Raw genomic sequence first — 23,457 nt, 5'->3', positions numbered from 1 at the left:
GACTTCTACATTTAAGAAAACGAATCCAAGGAATATTTTAATTTGTATTGATTTTATTTCAACCGGCTCATAAAAATGTTAGCTGTATCTGCTTTTAAAAATCTCCAACAACGTAGAAATAAAAAAACCTACTATGGAAAATTATACAAAATACATGGCAATAATTAAACTAGCAAGCAAACCGAACCCAAGCAGTAGGCACATGACAACCGCAAACCAAAAGACAAAAATGAAATGTACTACGGAAAATTTCTTAAAAATATTTATTGCAATAAATAAATAATTCCATAGTGGCAACCAGTCTTCATAACAATTATTAAATAGTGAAATTATTAAGTGAAAAGAGTGGACGAACTTTTAGTTAAATATAAAAACAAAAAAGAGCATGGAAAACTACTAATGAGTAATGCTAATATTAAATGAGTGTATTTAAAACAGGAGCATTATGCTGTGTTTTTGCCATTAATTTATTGTTAAGAACTAAATTAATCTCATATAAATCCTAGATAAATAGCATATATAAAAGTATAAAATTTAGTACTGAACATTAATCCTTAATTTCTTTGGATTATACTTAAATACAATAAGTGACTGAATGTACGACGAAAAGATCAGTCCATGCTTTCTTTAGTTTCCCATGTCCTCAAAACAGTATTCAGTGATATCCTAATGAGAGAAGTCGCTCAGTCTGACGGAAGGTGTCCAAAATCTTGTTCCACGTAATATATCTTACCGGTTACTGTACCATGCTGAATTTCAGTTCTATATTTTTTTTCTCACCAGAAAGTAAAATTTGATATATGGATATAAAAAACTGGATGAGGTAATGGAACATATAAGGTCATATAGAAGTGCAAATGCTGGCTCAGACCACACTTTAGTAAGTTCAAAAATAAACATAATAAGAAACAGAGTTTAACAAAAGAGGAAAACCAAAAAGACAAACTAAAAAACAAAATATTAAAATGCAAGTCAGAGGATATAACGAAAAAACTAAAAACGTTTGAAGATATGCCTGGGGCATATCTTCTGTATATCTTCTGGGCCAAAAGTAACCAAGATTGGGATATCTACAGGTATAAGCTAACGCTATACAATAAAGAAATTCGGAAAGCTAAAAGGAATTCATGGAGAGAGTTTTGCGAGGAGATTACAGATATCCTGACATGTTCTCGAATCCATAAAGTCCTGGCAAAGGATGGTGCTACAACGAAAGAAGTAGGTTTCCTAAAGAAAGCTAATGGCAAATTTACGGACACCAATGAGGAAAGTCTTAGAGAACTGATAAACACGCATTTTCCGGGCACAACAATTCTGGATGATGCAGATAGGCAAACCAACATAGACCAAAGGCTCACTAGGCCAAGGTCTACAGATTAGGAAATAGCCACAGCAATCACAAGACCAAACAGAATTAGATGGGCTATAAATAAGTTTCGGCCCTATAAGTCTCCAGGGCAGGATGGCATATATCCAATACTGTTGCATATGGGATTAGAGGTATTGATACCACACCTATGCAAGCTCCTCAAAGCCAGTTTAGCATGGGGGGTCGTACCGGAAATATGCCAAAGGTTAAAGTCATATACTTGCCTAAGGTAGGTAAAGTATCAGACCTAAGACCAAAGTTATATAGACCGATAAACCTATCTTCTTTTCTATTAAAAACGCTGGAAAGGCTTCTTGATAGGTACATCAAAGACGAAGTGCTAAAAGATAATCCTCTAAGTAATCGTCAATATGCATACCAACCTGGTAAATCTACGGACTCTGCGTTGGATGATCTAAATAGGCTTATCTCAAAGTCAATGGAAGACAAAGAGATAGCAATGGCCGTGTTTTTAGATATAGAAGGGGCATTTAATAATGTTACCACCAGCTCTTTGATAGGAGCTATGAGTAGACGAGGCGCACCTGCGGTAATATGCAGATGGATAAGGGCATCCCTGGAGAATAGGACAGTAATGTCCACTCTGGGTAAAGCAACCATCAAAGCAAAAGTAGGTGGAGGCTGTCCACAAGGAGGAGTTCTGTCCCCTCTACTTTGGGCAACCTTGGTAGATGATCTCAGAAATCTGTAGACAGAAGGCTATTATTGTCTAGGATATGCTGACGATATAGCAATCGTTGTCAGGGACAGGTTTGCTCAGATGGTATCTGAGAGAATGCAAGCAGTCCTAAATATAGTTGACGACTGGTGTAAACAAGAGAGACTGATAGTCAATGCTCAGAAAACACAAATCGTCAACTTCGCCAAAAAAACAGCACTACAAGGCCTAAAACCACCGGTGCTGGGAAGAACAGAGATTTCATTTGCCTAAGAAACAAAATACCTTGGGGTATATTTTGATCATAGGCTTGCATGAAATACTCACATTCTGAAAAAGACACAGAAAGCTACTATGTCCCTGGGCAGAGGTAGAAGAATGTGCGGAAGGAATTGGGGACTTAACCTCAAAATGACTCTATGGTTGTAAACCTCAAAATGACTCTATGTTTATACACAAGGGTTATTAGACTCATGATAACCTATGGCTCGGTAACGTGGTGGGCAAAGATGCAGCAAGTGGGAGCAATAAGGCTGCTAGGTAATACACAAAGGCTAGCATGCCCGTGTATTACGGGGGCCATAAAAACAACTCCTACTGCATCTTTGGAAGTCCTGCTGAATCTACAACCACGTCATACCTTTACACAAGGCGAAGCCAGATCAGTGATGCACAGATTAATCCATAGTCAGCGACATATAAGCCAGATACATGGTACTGACAACAGGAAGCTAATCGAGGAGCTTAAAGCCGATATTGTGATGGGGAATGATGCAACAGCTACGGGATTAGCTTTAACAATAAGTTCACTATTAAGATGCCAGGCAGGGAAGAATGGAATAAAGGTGTACCCATACAAGTTGCTGCTACCTGGTACACGGATGGCTCAAAAACATCGGAGGGTGTGGGAGCCGGCATAGTAGGGACAAATCAAGGGATACCTGTGGGATTTCCCAGTAAGTCTATCTAAGGATGTGACAGTTTTCCAGGCGGAAATAACGGCAATCCATCACTGCGTGGAAGAAATAGAAAGGCAGGACAGAACGTTCTGTTCAGTTGCCATCTTCACAGATAGTCAGGCAGCGCTTAAGGCACTCAATTCTGTAGAGGTCAATTCTAAGTTAGTATGGGATTACGTGTGTGCCCTAAATAAACTAGGAGACCGAAGCAAGGTTACGGTAGCCTGGGTACCGAGGCACGAGGGCCATAAGGGCAATGAAAAAGCAGATGAAATGGCCAAACCAGGCTCATCAATACCATTCATTGGACCGGAACCCTTCTGCGGCGTTGCAAAGTCAGTAAGAAGAACGGCTACAAGGAACTCTACTCTACAAGGAGGCTACTCTCTCTTGCTTACAATAAGTTGTTAAAAGTCCTTTATTTTGATCCGGTCAAATGCTTTCCTAAGATCCACGAAACATAGGTATGCCGATTTTTTGTATTCTAATGATTTCTCTTGCACTTGCCTCACTATAAATATAGCGTCCCGACCTAAAACCTTGTTGTTCTTCTGCTAGTGTTATAATTTCATTTGTTATTACTTTGCTGGTTAATTTTAGTGTGTTAATTAATTCCTCTCTAATTCACCGGGTCCAATTTGTATCCCTTTTTGAAGAGAAGTATTAGGATGCTTGATGTCCATTCTTGTGGTATTCTGTTTTGTTCTATTATTTTTGGATTAGCTTTAATAGATGCTTGGTTAGATTTGGTCCTCCGTACTTTATGAGTTCTATCGCTATTCCGTTCTCTCCTGGTGATTTTCTATTTTTTAATTTCCTTAATGCTTCCTTTACCTCTTACTCCTGGCAAAAATCATGGGACTAAATATAAATGAATAGAAAACGAAAAAATAATTGTTAATAAGTTTTATATAACTATAGGTAGCATTATTTCGCCCTTTGTTTCAAATTAAAGAAACGAAAATCGTTACCAGCGAATTTACCAAGCTAACACTTGAATGGTCTACCAGCGAAAGCGAAACTAACAGGTCATTGCTGAAATATACAAGACTTCATACACCTTTATCATTAAATTTGATATCAACATAACAATACCAGATGAACACACAGTTTGTGATGACATTAAACACAAATGATTCAAGAAAATAAACCATAGTAATTAATCTGAGGTTCACTATACCAATCAATTCAAGGACTATGTGTGTAAAATTTATATATTTATTATTTAATTATTTATTATATATTCAATTATTTATCAATTTATTTCAAATAATCTAAGTAGTATGTCTTTTCAAAATTATTAAGTAAAATTAGGGAACTGTGGTATTATTTACTTAGGTAACTGTATATTTAAGTTTTATCGTGTACAATGGATTTCCAAATAGATATGGGTATCATTCTTGATTTTTGTGGACCTTAATCCATGGCATTTAGTGAGAGAGTTAAATCGTTCCAACATCTATCAATTATATTATTGTTTGCTTCTGCCGGTTTTGTTTTACCGTGCAATAATATTTTACGTTCAGAGATAAAGCCTTCTATATAAGTAATTTAACTGCTCAGCAGATGTTGTTTTCTTTGATGTTCCGCTTGCCATTTTGTATATTTTCTTGTGTTGAATTTTTCAAACTTAACCAAAACTACTTGACAACTAGCATGAAATTTGAAATATAAATAAATACCTCTTCTTTTTTATGAATTCTTCGCGCTGCACTAGCCTTTCCAATAACTTGTCACAAAACACTTATTTCACTTTTCAGTGCGAGGTTGCGACCATCTTTTGAGCGCGTCAAATAGAAGTTGGCGTTGTCGATATAAACTGATTACGATGTGAGTTACAGAATGCCAATACAAACACGAAAACGACGTGATAGATATTCAACATTCCGATTTCGGGTAGTTACGATTCGATTTGGTCATTTCTATTCGATTTGTTAAAAGTTACAGAATAGATCAGATTATTAGAAAGAAACAGAAAAGTTTAGACATATTTATTTTGCCTAAGAGATAGAAAAGCCTTGTTTGTCCAATAGGAATACTTTTGTTGGTTTTGTTTTTTTCTCTCCAGTTTGGCTACAGGAAGAATAGTAATCAGTTGCACTTCAAAAGTGACGTAAAACCCTTCATTAAAACTATTTGGTCCCTAATAAAAAGTTGGTGTTTAGTGTGATTACTTATTCGAGTTGTGACAAACCGTTGTACAACTGATACCTGTTAATCATATGCAATAAAAATTATGTAAGTCAATATTCTGACTTAAACCATGAATATAAAATTCCTAATTGTATATCAAGAAATGCGCAATAACCAACTCTTAAAACCCACTATTTCATTTGCATATCTCAACCAGTTTCAGGGCAATAAACAAATCGTTGATGTTTTTTGAAAAATTTCAACATCCCGTATCTCGGAAAAGGAAGCATTTGTGGGCATATGTTTATACAGCAAACTATCACTCTTTTTCATGCAGAATCACTCCCTGAAGTTAGTTGCAAGTATTTACTAAAACTCTGTATATTTTACAAATATGTATTATTCAAAAGGACTAAAACCCGACACTTTGAACATCTGTAACTAGGAAACAATTGATCTCTTGAGTCTTAATGTAATGATAACTTTTGATCAGCATGACCAAAGCTACCTCTCTAAAAGTTTCATCCAATTTAAGCCACCACTTTTACCCAAGAACAGTGCCGGAGTCCTTTGTATTTTATAATTTTTAAAAGATTTTTGCTATTTTATATTTAAAATTTAAAACATTTCGGTACTTTATTCTAGTCCGATCCATTAATCGAATTTAAATTATAATTTACCTTTCATATTTACATACAAGTATTATGATCTTTGTAAAAATATATCGCATTAGTTGGTGATGGTTCCGAATGGAGGAAATTCATCATCATTAGTGGCGTTACAGCTCTTTATGAGCCAAAGCCTTCTTCAGAACAATCCTCCATTCGCCCCTGTCTCTGGCAACTCTTCTCCATGCTCTAACTCCGATAGACTTCAAATCATTTTCTAGGTTGTCTTGGTACCTAAGTCTCGGTCTTCCTCTTCTTCGTTGTCCGATCGGCCCTCTTCGGTCAAAAACTTTTCTGACTATGTCATCTTCCTCTCGTCTGATTACATAACCTATCCATCTGAGGCGTGCTACCTTAATGAATTTTACAACGTCAATGGAGGAAATTACCACTCCAAATTTTCACAAAAATTAGATAGAAAATTTATGACTTGATGTATAAATTGTTTGATTGTTGTACAATAATAACGAATTTAATATCAAAAAAGGCCTTGAGATAGATCTGAAATTAAGATTTCTCTTTTACAAGTAATCTATACTATGGATAGTTAAGTATTGCGATATTAATTTACACTAGGTACAGAAAATGAGTTAAGAGGTATGGTCCTGGGTCATTGTTCAAACTTCTGCCTAAAAGCAACCGAGGTTTTACGACTAACTATGATTCACATATATAACAACAACCTGGTTTGATAAGTGCAATGGACAGAATAAAAATAAACTGATATATGTAATTTCTTGTGAATTATAAACAATATAATGATATAAATACCAAAATGTTATAGTTGGCTAGTTAAGCTTATAACCGATGTATCACCAAACCATTTCATTGCATTTACTATCCTCTCAGCTAATTCTGACTTCAGATAGGTACCAGATTCATAGTTCAACACAAAATATGTCTAAATGCAATTGGATTAGAGCTATAAAAAACCTCTCGCAAAGGCTTCAAAACAAGAACTTGAAATGTGGAGTTTTGAACTACAAACACAAAAATAAGATGAATTTTATCCAAGAAAATAAATTAAAAATTTTGGTCAGATTTTATTATAAAATTTTAATACAAACTGTTAAAATAAAACAAAAATAAAATCAACTTTTGACACTTTGGCCAATAATGCCCAGTCTTCACTGTTATATGAATAATTGTTTCATCTCCTATACTGCAGCTGAGTAATGCCACAGTTTACATAAACTAGGTTTTGGAAGCAGAAAGATATAAAAAAAACATTATTAGTTTTCCACACTCTATATTGATTAAGTCGCCTCACCCATAAGTAATCAAAACATAATCAAAAGTAATAATTGGCGTTAGCTAAAAGTAGCGTTAGTTAGACGGGTTCTGACCTGTTCGGAGTGATGTCCATTGAGCGATAGGTACTTGGCTGGAGACGTGAGTGTACAGGATACTCTAACCCGTTACCCAAACTACAAAAAGTTATAAAAAATTATGATGACGTATCCTTAGTATCTACACAAGATAATACAAATGATTTTTTTAATATGAAAAATGGTTAGGGTTGCGGAATTTTTGTTTGATTTGTTATTTATTTTAAACTCTACTGTTATCTTTGCACCAAAATTATATTTTCCATAAATATACAATTTATACATATACTTTTACATTCATTTTACATTTTGCTGAACAAAATCTTATGTCGGTAATTGTGCTTCGGCCAAAATTTTTATGTGATCAAAGCTGATTGGCCATACTAATGTTTTGTTTTAATCAAAAAGTGGTCAATTCTCGCTTTTTTCGTCTATCAGCAAAAAGTGAAGCATTTGAAGCAAATTTGAGAGCCATAAATATATAAGTCATACAAAAATCTTCAAAATGGCGTATTTTAAATGTTTCTATCCTTATTTGTTTCTTAGAAAATTGCAAAATAAGTCAGAAATTTAGGTTTTTTTTTAAAGACCACAAGGAAGATGGGCGAAATGTCAATTTTTTATTATTTTTTGGTCAGAGCACCAATATATAGGTTTTTAGTTTAGTTATACAGCAGATATACCTGAAACAAAATCGAGAAAATTTGCTTATGCTGACGACCTGCCATTGGCTTCCAAGATAATAGCAAAGAAGCAGGAGAACGAGCTCTAAACAAGGACTTAACTACACTAAGTAACTATTTTAATAACTGGCGCTTAACCATCCTAACACAAGCAAAACTGAAACCTGTCTCTTTCACCTGTCGAATCAACTTGCGGGCGATACTCTCAATGTAACTCTAAATGAAGAGTCAAATATCTAGGCGTCACACTTGATAGAACACTCACCTTCAAAAGTCATCTTACAAACGCAGCCGGTAAACTAAGAACAAGAAATAACTTAATATCAAAACTTTCTGGAACAACTTGGGGTGCTTCTGCAGATACTTTTCGGACCTCTGCTCTAGCTTTAGTTTTTTCAGTGGCAGAATATTGTGCACCAGTATGGCTAAATAGTGCACATATAAGCAAAATCGATGTCCAACTTAACCAAACCATGAGAATAATCACTGGAACAATAAAACCAACGCCAGTGAGATGGCTGCCTACTCTGAGCAATATTGCTCCACCAGATCTACGCCGTACAGCAGCATTAGTGAGAGAGTACCAGAAAATTGTAGCCAACGTACAATTACCAATACATCAAGATATCCCAGACATCTCAAAAGAGCACCAGCGACTGAGATCTAGAAATCCTCCAATACGATCTGCCCGAAAAATTGGTAATTCCTATGATATACATAGGCAATGGACAACAAGATGGGTGCCAACAGTAGAATCGGACTATATTAAGATATCCACCCCAACTCAGGGTTTCATCGGATAAAATCTGCCCCGGTCCACTTGGGCAAGGCTTAATCGTATACGTACCGGATATTGTAAATGTGCTGATTCGCTGTTCAGGTGGGGTCGTGCAGAAAGTCCACAGTGCGATTGCGGATAATCTAGACAGACCATAAGCCATTGTGTTTCAGACTGCTTGAATCGTGCCTACCGTGGAAACCTCCAGGACTTTGCGGAATGTTCCAAAGAAGAAATTGAATGGCTATGTAAATTGGACATTAATATTTAGTGTCATTCATTCTATCTTTAGTGTTTAAATAATATATTTAATATATATGTACATATTATTGTATTTGTATATTTATCGTACTGTGAAAGTCCATACGCTAAATAAAAAATAGGTTTTTAGTAGTAGTTTTATATGAGTCATTCAAACATGGGGAAAAGACGAATCCTCATAGCTTAAAACGTTATAAAATTCTTCGTACAGGGAAGAAAGGCGAATGGCCGTCGCGTAATTCCGAGAAAGTTGGAATGTCAGTGCTTGTCGGGACGTCGGGGGAGTATACGCTGCATTTTTTTTTACTAAAAACGTTTAGTTTTCGATAAGTCTTCAATAAATAAAGTGCGTGTTATTGTGCTCGAAAATGACGGATACTGAAAGAGATGATACGGGTCGCGAAAAAACAATAGAAAAAGGAAAATTACAGGTCGAATAAATGAAGTAATGAAGCGGTTAAGACAACAGAGCCATGAAACAGGTGACGATTGTCAATGTAAGAGACTTAAGTGTTTTAAAACAGTAGATCAACAAAACCGTACAAACATTATAAACAATTTTAACCGTATGGTGCGTGATGAACAAAATATTTACTTGGCAGGCCTAATAACCTTAATGCCCGTAAAGCAAAGAAGCTACTGGTAGTGCACCAATTGACAAACGCGGAAAAAATCCAAAAAACAAGCATTACCAAAACAACAGCTAGATGAAGTTATTGAACACATAAAGCGTTTTAAAGGAAGAGAAAGCCATTATAGTAAAAATATAACTAAGAAAATGTACCTTCCGGATGACTTAAATATTAAGAAAATGTACACTATGTACAAATCCGATAAGGGCGCTCCTGTGTCTTACGAAACATATCGAAAAATCTTTAATAAGCATTTTAACATTAGTTTCGGCTATCCGCGGAGTGATACGTGTAGTGCTTGCGATCATTTCATGGCTGACCTTAAGGTCCTTCACAATAAACTGAATGAAACAAATGATGCCTCTGAAAAACAAAAGATAGAAGTTGGGATAAAACGAATAACTTTGGCAAATAGCCTACACAAATCCAAAGTGGAAGCATTTTATAAAATAAAGAGAAAGGCAAGGAAAGCAGCAATGCAGAATGTTAACTGTGAAGTAGTCGCTATGGATTTTGAAAAAAATTTATCCACTCCAAATATTCCGACCAACGACGTCTACTATAAGCGACAACTGACGCTTCACTCCTTTAACATTCATGTATTGTCAACAGGAAATGCTACATTTTATTGTTTTCCAGAAACCATAGGAGGCAAAGGTTCAAACGATGTAGTGTCATTTCTGCACCATTTTATCTTTGTTCAGCTTGATCTGTCAGTTCGTCCCCTCCACATATTCTGTGATTCATGTGGCGGCCAAAATAAAAACTTCACTGTTTTCCGTTATCTTCACTATGTAATTAATACTGCAAAAAGGTTGGACTCAATTAAAGTAACTTTCCCAATACGAGGTCTTTCTTAGATGGAGTGCTATCGAGATATGGGTGTGATAAACCAAAAAATTATGGCTGAACTTCCTGAAGATTGGTACACGGGAATTTGATCATGTCGAGTAAAACCAAATCCGTTCGATGTCGTAGAGGTCATTCAATCACTTATAAGAAACTGGTTATTATTCTTGGACCAAATTTACGTAACTAAACCAACATATAAATCAAGACCAATCAGAAAACTCGAAATATTGAAAGATCATCCACGCCTTTTCAAACACCGAGATTCCTATAATGGACAATGGGAGACGTCAATTATACGCAAACCATTTAAAAAAATCCGATGAGGTGAAACTACCCGAGAGGCAGTTTATTTTGCCAAAAAAGTATATACAGGTGTTTGTTTTAAAAATTCCCTTCCTTTTCTCTTTTTTCATATAGATGTTTTTTAGAGCTAAGGAAAATTTCTAAGGAAAAATTCAACGATTTGGTTCACTTGAGTCAGTTTTGCACATCTGAAAGGGCTAGATCGTTGTATAGAGGCTTACCTTACAAAAAAAGAACAAAAACGTAAACAAACGAGGAGAAAATAATAAAAGCTACACAAATGAACAACAGAAAAAAAATTGTCATACATTTCGCTTTTTTCCCGTGTTTGTAGTGACTTGGTGTTTACATAAAGCAATGTTTCTAAGTTTTTCGTTTTATTTTAAATTCCGTTGATTAAATAATACGTTACAAAATAACTATAGTTAGGGTTTGAAAGTTAAAAATTCAATTTTCTCGAATGAACCTCTTTGTGACATTTCGCCTTTCTTCCGTGCAGTCTTCTATATATATATATATATATATATATATATATATATATATATATATATATATAATAAAAATTACTTCAATTATTACTAAAAAAAATAAAAAATTGAAAAAAAGCAAATTAGATGGTTTATTTAACAATTTATTTATTTAAATAATACGTATTAGTAATGTACACAAGAAGTTCATACAAATTAAAAAAAGAAACGTCGAAATCCATAAACAAGAACCAGAACTCCTTAACAGTTTCAAAGCTGGCTGATTTTGAGGACTACATTTTGAAGCTTTCTGGACGATTTCTTTGAAAGGTAATCTTTTCGAATTTGGCACATGAAACCTTTAAAGTATGTTCTTTCAAATGAAGCTAATTAATGAAATCTTTTAATTGTTATAACCAAAGCTGCTGTCAATTTTGAAAGAGAAGGGACTAACTTCGTCGGTAATTGTTCTAGGACAACTTTTTCTTTTTTTAAAATTGTCGAAAATGCAAGCTTTCTAAATATGAAACAATAATGGAGATTTTTATATGGTTTATATGTTTATTACCCTTAAATTTGTTTTAACTCACTTTTTGTTTATAGACGAAACAAGTGGAAATTTACCGTTTTTTGACTTTAACTTGTTAATAACTACTTAAATAAAAAAAATCGACTGCAAGAAACATATAGGTTCTTGTTATAGAGGTGCATACTACTCAAAACAACTGTCGTTTGTGTGATCGGATCAGTGTAGTGAAAAAAATCTTATTTCCTTGGTCTATCTGGAAAATTTTGTTTTGTTTCTTGCATCACTAATTAATTTTATATTTTTCATTTGATCTGCTAATATGTTTAATGATTTTCTGTGTGGGTATCATTTGTATTGTTGGTTTACTTAGTACTGTTTTAGTTTTATGACTGTTTTCATACCCCATCGAAATAACCTTCCCATTTCTCCATTATAATACCATCGCCTTAGTCCTTTGACTAATCCGTTTGCTTTTCCCTAACAGTTCTTCTTCATCTTCATTAGTTGCATCTCGCGTCCTTTCAATTCCATCATATGTAGAGTTGTTTTCCTAATTTGTTTTGTTTAGCTCCGCGAAAGAGTATAATGTGCGTCGCCTAGACATAACGGTAATCCCTAATTATGCTTTTTGTTCGACATTTTCGCTGCGAATCATCCAACAATTTGTCCTTTTTGGATTTTGTATACAATCCGACAACATCGCAAATAATTGTACATGAGTTCATTACCAAATTCATAGTTTTATAGTCTACGCTGAGTGTTCCTTTTAACTACGTAAGGGTGAATATTTTCTTTTATACTTTTATATAATACTTTTTGAAGTATTTTTCTACATGATTTCCGAGTTAAGATTACAAAGAAAGTATTAATTCTTTTCAGCTGCGCACGCAATTTTCACCCGAGAATTCCTACTGGTCTTACAACATTTCCTGACTCACTCAAACTATGAAATTTGAAATTACTGAAAACATTTAATTGTCTGCAGTGTGTTCTCATAGCAAGAAAGAGTCAAATTAGTTTTTGTATCAGTAAAAGAGTTGAGAGTATTGTTGTCTTCATTTTTTAGCTTGATTTATTGTATATTTTACAAAACAAGTTAATGATATCTATAACGTTCTTGTTGTACCATGCATTAAATTTTAAGGAATTAAAATATTTAATATCAATAACTATAAGTTTATTTAACTAAGAAACAAATGATTCTTTAACAGTTATGGCACACGCATTTCTACAACAAAGTGAAATTTACAACTTAATAATTTTATTTCGTCTCTCGACATTGGAATGTGCAGTACAATTTGAGTTGTATTACTTTATTACCATTATTAGTTTTTAACTATATTTTACTCGATTAGAACATAACACAACGCAAAAGTCTAAGGATTTTTTTTATAAATAGAGGTATTTTGTTTATCTGTAATCAACTTAAAAAAAGTATTACAAAATTTGTAGTTTAAATTGTTGTTTAATATGTCAAAAACCATAAATTGCAAAAAAAAACAGAAAATTGGAGCAAAAAAATATATTGCTAATCACCCATGTTTCACATACCACCATAAAATGTCAAAAATACGAAATATAAACTTAAAATAAAGTATGGCCACCACGTTGGTTTATCACAGCTCTACATCTACTGTTCATGCTCCGAATCACATTGTTAATGTCTGCTTGAGGTATTTGTTTCCATTGTTCTCTCAGCTCTTTTAATTGAAACTCATTGTAGATATTGCCCATATGTGGAGTAATTCTTCGTTGGAGCATGTCCCATGCATGTTCAATGGGATTCAAGTCCGGTGATTGTGCTGGCCACGGCAATACATCAATACCCTCGTTATCTAACCAGTTTTTTACAATATGCGCAACATGTGGTGGAGCGTTATCATGCATAAAGTAAAAATTTTCTCTAACGGCAGCAGCAAACGGGCGCACAACAGGTTCAAGAATAGTGTCCAAATATTGCTGACTTCTGAGAAAGCTACGTGGGAAAATGGGGTCAGTTCTTCCGTCAATCATGATTCCGCCCCATACCATTAATGCACCACCGCAGTATGCATACATTTCTTAAAGATGTAATCGTTCTTCATTTCCGGTCGTCTCCAAACTCTTGTCCGACGAGAATCTGGATGAAATCCATATCTAGACTCGTCACTAAACAAAACTGTGGCCCAGTCATTGTCAGTCCAATTCTGAAACTCTTGACACCAGGTTAATCTTGCAGCGCGATTACCTCTAGATAGAGGTGGACATCTCAGTGGTCGCTGACTACGAAGATTGGCTTCATAGAGACGATTCCTCACAGTACTGCTCCTAATTGTTACATTATGTACAAGCTATAATTCATTAACCAGCTCGGGTGCTATGATTGTTGGCTGCCTTCTGGCATTTAAAATTAAATATCGGTCTTGAGCGACGGTTGTAGAGCGACCACGTCCTGGATATTGCTCGGCTGAACTCCCAGTGTCTCTAAACCGACGCCACAAACGACTTACGACGCTTTGGGAGACACCCAGCTGGTCAGCAACTTGAGTTTGTTGCATACTAGCTTGAAGGAGGCCCACGGCTCTATTCATCTCGTCCAACGTTAAATGTTGTCGTTGCATGGTAAAAAGACAATATCTTTAACTCACCTATTAAGCAAGAATGGTATAAAGTGACTAAAATTAAAAATAAACAAAACAAAAATTTCGATTTATTTGTCCCTTATAAAAAACATTCTAAAACACGTATTGCTATCAGTTTTACAATTTTTTTTTATAAGAAGTGAGTGTCTGTATCAACAATTATAGTATAAGCAAATTTATATGGTCATGAAATTTCTGTCATTGGTATTGTCAAATTATTAAAATATCCTTAGACTTTTGCGTTGTGTGTATAAAGTTTTGAGCTCACCGTGAATACACCGAGTATACTATGTCCGAACTTGTACGTTATATTTATATCAGATACTCATACTTTAATCATGTTAAATATATTAACCATATGAATTGAAATTAACCACAATTTAAAAATTAGAAACACTTTATTTTGACGGTTCAGTCGTCAGCCACCTTCAAAATACACTTTTTTAAAATTAAATGAACTATCTTGTTTTGTTACGTGGGAATCAAAACAGATTAATTCTCATAATTCTATATAATCTGCCACAACTGAGACACACTATATGCATTTTAAAAAGTAAATTAAACTTTAAAGTAAAAAAGTATCCTTTATCGGATAAACAATGATAGCAAGTATAACGGATCGTTCTAGAAATAGCTACGACTTCATAAATAGTAGCGTGCACCGAATGTTCCCCCACACCAACGATCCCAGTACCATTCCTAATGGCAGTATAAATTGACACAAGACATTAGACAGAAGAGCAATTCTACACAACGTAGATCAACAACACGAATTACAATCTATGAATGAAGGGGACTCAACACATAACCCAATTGTACTTACACTAGGTGCAGTAGTAACGAACTACCCGCAACCTCAGAAAAGAAAACGCACAAGGTGGCCAAACTACAAAAGAATAGTTAGCGAAAAAATAATAGCAGTTCCTACAATAAGCACCAAACAGAAACTAATAAAATAAACATACAAAACGCATTAGACGCTAGCACTAAGGAAGAAACAACACCAACCACCAAAGCAAGGTTCAGGGACATCAGCGATGAGCTGAAAGAACCGATCCAAGAAAAAAACGGCAAATGAGGAGAGCCAACAGGACGAGGAACCGAAAGGACAAAATAATTAATAATGAACTAAATATGGAAATAAAAAAACAAGTGGAGATGCACAGGAACGACAACTGGGGCAACTATATCCAGAAGCTAAATCCCAACAAATCTGCGTTATGGAAGCTCTCAAAAATATTGCAAAAGGACAAGAAACCAAGTCCGGCCCTACATGGAGAAAACGGAAGTGTATATACCGAAAAAGACAAAGCGGAAGTCGTGAAGGACACACTAGGAAGGGAATGTATGAATAGCTACCCCTCAATGAGGACTTAGAATTCACGAAGGAAGTAGAAAGGACAAGGCGAATTCTGAGAAGGAGAAGGGACGAAATAAGACTTACACACACCTCCCCAGATGAGATCAAACAGCTGATCAAAATGACTAACACTAACAAGGCTTCAGGACCAGATAATATAACTGATAGAGCCTTATAAAATCTGCCAGCGTAAGCAATCGTACAGTTAACAAACTTAATCAACTACATCCTAAGATTAAGGTACTTTCATGACAGACGTAAAGAGACTCATGTGATAATGATAGGAAAACACGGGAAAAACAGAACTTTAAAAAAAAACTACCGGCTCATAATTTTACTACCAGCAATAAGCAAAATTGCAGTGTGAGTTAGTTATCTTAACCAGGTTAAAAGAGGAGTTTGAGATGATAGGGACAATACCTGAAGCGCAGATCGGTTTCAGAAGTGAACATCTCTAAAGGGTTTAACGAGAGGAAGTATACAGTAGCCGCCTTTCTCAATGTCAGCAAAGCGTTTGACAGAGTCTGGCACGAAGCCTTACTGTATAAAATAAACGAATTTAGATATAGCGAATCGACATGTCTACTCTCATCGTATTTTGCCAACAGAAGGTTCAGAGTTCGGATAGGGCCAACCCTATCCGAGGTCGGAACCATGGAGACCGGAGTACTGCCGGGAGCGGTGTTATCGCCGTACCTGTACACAATTTTCACGGCGGTTGCCCCAACAGAACCCAGAACAATGCTGAGCCTATATGCTGACGACACTGTAATAGCAGCTAGCAGCAGAGATACCGACCTCGCAACGAGACACTTACAAATAGCACTGAACTGTATGCAATTCTGGTGTATAAAGAGCAAAATCGCAGTTAACACGGAGAAAACACAGACCGTCGTGTACCAAAACAGAAAAGGACAACCTAATAGGATACTCAATACTCCTATTGAATGGGCAAATAATGCCAAATACCTCGGTATGAAGTTCGACAAAAAATTAACATTCACCGAACATGTCAAGCAAACGGTGCATAAAGCCAAGCTTCTTAGGAGTCAACTCTCGTCACTAATAGGACCAAAAAGCAGACTAAGATTCAAAACAAAGATCAGAATGGCGAATGCTATAATTCTGCCAACCCTCACATATGCCTCAGTGGCATGGGGTCACACGTGCAAGTCAAACGGAAGAAAATTCAGACCATAGCAAACTCCATGATTAGGGAGCATATCTTTCTAGATATGGACATTTAGGTACTTATTTAGGGATTCTCAATAAACGAGACAGTTGAGAAGTTGAGAGTTGCGACAGTTTGGCGGAAGAAATGGGTCATACAGTATTAAGACTTCCTGCTTACTACTGCATGTTCAATCCGATTGAACAGATATGGCATGAGCTAAAAGTATCGGTAAGGAGAAGTAATGTTTCGACCACCATAAATTCATCTGTGGTTCGTCTAATTGAATTAGAAATGGAGAAAATAGCCAATAAAAGCTGGAAAAATAGTATTGCCCATGTTCTTAAGATGGAAAGATCTTATATAAATACAGATAGGTTGCTCAAAGAATTAATTCTTATAGATCTAGATAACGACAGTGATAGTGAAACTGACTTGCCCATGTAATTTTTTTTAAATGTAAGTACTTTTTGAATTGTATTTATAAATGGTAAACTTTCTATGTATACGTAATTTATATAAATATTTTTAAATTCAGTTGATAACGGTATAAAACCAGCTTTTAGACACACCTCAATTTTGAAAATAATTTTCTAAAATATTTTTGCCTCTGTTCTTTTTGTACTCAATTAAGAAATGATAAAGTTTTGTAAATATGTGAATGTAGTGTATGTAAATATTTTTGCAAGTATTACAACTTTAGTAGACAGTGATAAAGACCGGCTTTTAAACACACCTAACAATCGAATAAGTAATGCAAATCGAAAATAACAGTACGATCCTGTCCAGAGGCGATCCCCCGCTGCCTTATCGATAATACTTATCGATAATAAATATTAATGACTCTCTTAGATCTCTGGTAGGACTTTACCTATATATTGTGGGGGTCTTCAAAAATTTACAAAAATGAAAATGGTATATTTGAAAACTATAATTTTGATACATGACAGTAGACTGAACAGTTAAGGCAACTATTAAACATTAGCCGGTCGAAAATCAGTTACATATAAAAATTTCTCGTTTTACTGTTGAAATATTTAAACTATTATGCGTAAGCCTGGTTGCTACTCATAAACTGATCCATGTTATATAATATATTATCTACATACCCAAACATAAAATACTTGTTAAATACCAAATATATTTAAACAACACAAAATACAAGGTGAATTTAAATATTCTTAGTTTCGTAAGAATTTCGGAAATCTCCATAACCGTTTTGCTTTTAATGTATTTGTCCTTCAATTTTTTAACAGAAAATCAAAAAAGAAATTTTTTGATACAAAATATTTTCCTTAAAGAGTACACTGGTACATACACAATTTTCTTGAAACAAAGGCATAAGTAAAAGGGTTTCTCAGATTCTTCTTCTTTTGGTTGTCCAATGGACGGGATCCCTCTTCCGCTTATCTGATTGCTGTGCTATCAGGTATGCCGTACCAGTTTCTTATGTCTCTGAATCATGAATGTAGTTTGCGACCAGTTACTCTCCAACCTTCAATTTTGCCCATTAAGATAATATTTAATAGTTTATATTTTTCATTTCTTACAATATGGCCTAAGTATGAAACCTTTCGTGGTTTAACGAGATCTAATGGTTGTCTCTATCTAATCTATCTAATAATCTAATATCTAATGGTTGTCGTCCAAGGAAAAATCTCGGGAAAGAGAAATGTGGGACGTAGGAGGATTTCCTGGTTGCGAAATTTAAGGGAGTGGTATGGGTGCAGTTCAATACAGTTGTTCAGAGCTGCAGCCAACAAAGTAAAAATTGCTGTGATGGTAGCCAACCTCCGATAGGAGACGGTACTGCAAGAAGAAGAATGGTTGTCTTTGAATATTGGCTCCACATTTTGGTAAAACGTTGGAAGTTAAACTTGCTGAAGAATTTGAGAAAAATCAAATCATCACAAAGATGCACAAGAGAAGTAAAAAGCAGAGGCTTTTAGAAAGATACAACATAGGCTATGTGTTAGTGGACAGACCATCAAGACAAATTAAAGAAGTAAGAGTAAAACGAGGAGCTGAGATAAATAGTGACCACTATCTAGTTGTAGCTAGAACCAGCTTGGGAGTGCGGTAGGAGCTCATAATACCCCCTCTATAAAAGTAATTAAGTCATATAAGCTAGCAGACAAGCAGATAGCAAAGAAGTTTGAAAATTACGTGGATAACTACGTAACGGAGCACGCTGAAAGGGAATGTGACTTAGACCAAGTTTGTCAGAAACTAAAAGAAGCACTACTAAACGGTGGTAAACAAGTATGTGGAATACCAAGAAATAAAAGAGGTAAGAAGTGTACAAACTGGTGAAACAATGAAATAAAAGCAGAAGTAAAGACCAAGAAGATAGCTTGGAATAATTATCTAAGAAGCGAAACCACAGACAACTAACGGAAATTAAACAACAGAGAACCAAAGTCAAAGAACTGGTACTAGCAGCGAAACGAAAAAGTTGGGAAGAATTTGGGAACAAGATGGAAACTACACTAACCAAAAGTTATTCTTCAAAACTCTGAAGAATCTAAGAACCAAAACGTCTCCACAAACACTAAAGCAGATAAGAGGCAACGAAGGACACCTACTACACATGATAATGATCACACCTTAGATAGATGGAAGTAATATTTCGAGGATCTACTGAACACCCAAAATGATGTAGACAGCAACCAAGAAGAATCAAAAGAGGTAAAGTAAGAAGACCAAAATCCAGACGAAATAATAGCAGAAATAAAAGAAATTATACAAAAACTTAAGAAAGGTAAGGCAGCTGGATTTGACAAAATCACAGCGGAAATTATTCAAAACATATGCGACAAGAGCATTGAATTGCTAACAAAAGTTTGTAATAAGACACGGAGTGAGAGCAAAATACCGGAAGATTGGGAAGTGGGGGTTATTCTACCCATCTTCAAACCGGGAGACAGGCGGGAATGTATATAGTAACTACAGAGGTATAACACTACTGAGCACCCCATTAAAAGTGTACGAGAGAATATTAGAGAAACGTGTTTTACAAGAAGTTGATTCTAAACTGGAACAATCATAGAGTGGGTTCAGAAAAGGCAAAAGTATCCAAGACCACATTTTTACAATCACGAAATTAATACAAAACGCACCTAATTCAAGCATTGAGTTATCTTCTTTTTTCAGTACCCTGTCCGATTATCGAACGTTGGCGATCATATTGGCAATAATAACTTTGCTTTGCTTTGTGGAGGTCCTGCGTAGAATGGGGAAATAATGTGAAATTCTCATGACCGTCAAAACTAAAAAGTTGGAATATCTAGGACATGTAATGAGAAATCAAGAACGTTACGGCCTTCTCCAGCTGATTCTCCAAGGGAAAGTAAATGGTAAGAGAGGACCGGGAGGAAGACGCATTTCCTGGCTTCAAAATTTACGAAAGTGGTATAACATGACTACCACTGAACTGTTCCGCGCTGCAATAAATAAAGTAAAGATAGCCGTGATGATCGCCAACATCCGGAACGGATAGGCACTTTAAGAAGAAGAAACTTTGCTTACGGCGGCTTTAAATAAATTAGCGGTGGTGACTTGATACCATTCTCGGAGATTTCGGAGCCACGATATTCTTCTTCGGCCTGAGCCTCTCCTTCCTACGATCTTACCCTGTATTATGAGGTGTAAAAGGTTATACCTTTCTGGATGTCTCATTACATGACCGAAATATTGTAACTTTCGAATTTTTATCGTTTTTGTTATTTCTGTGCTCTTTTTTATTCGATATAAAACTATTTCATTTCTTATTCGATCCACCCAACTCGTCGATAAATCCACATCTCAAAGGTCTCCAATTTTTTCATTAATGTCTCTGTAAGGGTCCAGCTCTCCATACCGTACAGCAATGTGGAGAATATGTAGCAGCGTATTAATCTGATTTTAAGGTTTAACGTAATATCTCTATTAACTAGAATTTTCTTTAATTTATAGAAGGCGGCTATGGCTTTTTCCATTCGTATTCTTATTTCTTTATTTATATCCCAGTTATCGTTAACATTTGCACCCAAATAGGTAATATTGTGAACTCTTTCTAACTCTATTCCATACGCTCTGATGTTCGTTGGTTGTAACTCCGTTTTGCTGACAACCATAAGTTTTGTCTGAGAAGTATTAAGTTTTAACCCATATTCATTACATGCTTCGGTTACCCTGTTTATAAGTCGTTGCAGGTCTTCTTCATTGGAGGCAATAAGTACCGTGTCCTCTGCATATCTGAGATTGTTGAAATTAATTCCGTTGATTTTAATGCCTGTATGTTCAACAAAGGCTTCTTTGAAAATAAATTCGAAGTAGATATTAAAAAGTAGAGCCGATAGAATACATCCTTGCCTCACTCCACGTCGTATTTCCACTGCTTCCGTCGTGTTGTGTTCAATTCGTATGTTTGCACATTGATGCCAATACAAATTTTATATATTACGGAGGTCTCGGTCATCAATTCCCACCTGTTGCGTTGCAAGACATCTATAAGTTTGTCATGGTTTATTCGGTCAAAGGCCTTTTCGAAGTCGATAAAACACATGTATACCGATTGTTCGATATCCCTACATCTTTGAGCCATAACCTGCAAACCGAAGAGTGGTTCTCTGGTTCCAAGGTTGTTTCTGAAACCAAATTGTGTTTCACTTAGTTGTACTTCTATTTTGTTGTAAATTCTCGAGTGCAGTATCCTTAGGAAAATTTTCAGTACATGACTCATCAGACTGAAAGTGCGATGATCGCTACACTGTTTGGCATTTATTTTTTTCGGTATCATAACAAATGTTGACAGTAGCCAGTCTGGTATATGTCCTGTTTCGTATATTTTATTGAAGAGGCTTAGAAGAGAATGTTTACCCTTATCGTCGAATAGTTTGATTATTTCGCTTGGAATTTCAACTGGACCGGTTGCTTTCCTATTCTTTGACAGCTTTATAGCTCTTTCCATTTCATCGAGTGTTATGTTTGGACCAGTCGATATATTTTCGATTTGAATTTCTGTTCTATCGTCATCAAACAGCTCCTCAATATATTCTTTCCACCTCTCTAATCTGCCTTGTTCATTGACTATAATATTTCCTAGTTTATCAAGTAAACTCCTTGCAGTTGATCTATATGTTCCAGTTATTTCTTTCAGCTTTTTGTACATATTAAAAAACGTGTCATTCTTTTTCTGCAGAACTTCTTCTTCAAGACATTTGTTGCTGTACCGATTTTCTTTTGCATCCCGGATTTTCTTGAGTTATACCAAGCCTTTATTTAATTAGAAAAAGCATTTGATAGTACTCCAAGGAAGGTGATAGATATATGCTTAAAAAAGAAAGGTGTGAATACCAAACTCAGGTAAGCCATTATGAGTATATACAGACATGCATGCAACAGGGTCAGAACCGATAATATGGAATCCGAAGAGTTTATAGTAAATGAGGGTTTACGTCAAGGGGGAGTCCTAGGCCCCATACTATTTGACATCATCTTGGATGACATAACTAAAGAAACCAGAACAGAAACACTGAAATTATAGCCGGAACTGAAGAAACTGAATTAAGTTCGAGAATAGAAACTACTGCTCGGATGTATCACGCAATCAAAAGTACGCTTTTGTCTAAAAAAGAAGTATCCCAAAAAACCAAAGTGGCCATCTACAAGACGGTATTGTGTGCCGATTTTAACTATTGGTAGTGAAAGTTGGACGCTTACTGATAAATTAAGATCGAATATACAGAGCATAGAAATGAATTTTCTTAAAGAATAATAAGCATAACTAGGTTGGACATGATTAGAAATGAAACAGAGAACATCTTAAGGTCCAACCCATTATTAAGAAAACTGATGAGACCCAACTAAGATGGTATGGACACATGACTAGAATGAATCAAGAGGGACCAGTTAAACAAGTATGGGAAGCGAGAAGACAGATTAAGAGACGAAGGGACAGGCCAATGAAGACATGGAACGATAATGTAACTTCAATTCTAGAGACAAGGAGAATCAGCAAAGAAAAAGCAAGAAACCAAGCAAAGAATAAGAAGCAATTGAGAAAAATTGTGCATGCAACTAAATAAAGACATTACACCTGACACCTTAGAGAAAAAGCGTTTAAGACTATATATATATATATATATATATATATATATATATATATATATATATATATATATATATATATATATATATATATATATACATATATATAAATATGTTCGGAAAGATTTCCGCGGTTAGTACAATTAAACCTAGAGCTAAGATTAATACTATTATAAAAATTAACTGGTGAGTTTAATATAAATTTTTATAATAGTATTAATCTTAGCTCTAGGTTTAATATATATACCAAATTTCGAAAGCTTCCACAAGATTCAGATATATTACTTTATGTGACCAGATCTCACTTCCGTACATCAAGATGGGCCATATGTAGTATTTTAAGACTCGGAGATTTAAAGAAGCTACACGAACGAAGCCGTCATTAAATTTACCAAATCCAGTTTGCAGATTAAGGTACTGGTTTATCTGAACCGACCTTAGAGGAAAACTCATATAACTAGTTTCTATGAAAATTACTGTCATTATCGAATAGACGCCAACAGTAGTTACATCTACTGTTACGACTGCACCAAACATTTTTTTAGTTGGCTGGTGTCTTCTGACCAACCCAGAT

General features: G+C 35.2%; 1 protein-coding gene across 4 annotated transcripts in view; it reads right to left on the bottom strand.

The window, feature by feature from the left end:
* Positions 1-23,457, bottom strand: part of LOC140451825 (palmitoyltransferase ZDHHC20-A-like) — a 97,102-nt gene that overhangs the window by 32,744 nt on the left and 40,901 nt on the right. For 3 of the 4 annotated variants that reach the window (XM_072545717.1, XM_072545715.1, XM_072545716.1), the window contains exon 7: positions 7,155-7,235. The exons of the other annotated variant lie outside the window; for it this stretch is intronic. In XM_072545717.1, coding sequence (XP_072401818.1) covers positions 7,155-7,235 — 81 coding nt within the window. The remainder of the gene's footprint in view (positions 1-7,154; positions 7,236-23,457) is intronic. 4 annotated transcript variants of the gene reach the window in all.

This window comes from Diabrotica undecimpunctata, chromosome 10 (assembly GCF_040954645.1).
Source record: "Diabrotica undecimpunctata isolate CICGRU chromosome 10, icDiaUnde3, whole genome shotgun sequence".
Classification (NCBI taxonomy): Eukaryota; Metazoa; Arthropoda; class Insecta; order Coleoptera; family Chrysomelidae; genus Diabrotica; species Diabrotica undecimpunctata.
This window is presented reverse-complemented; position numbering and strand designations above follow the sequence as displayed.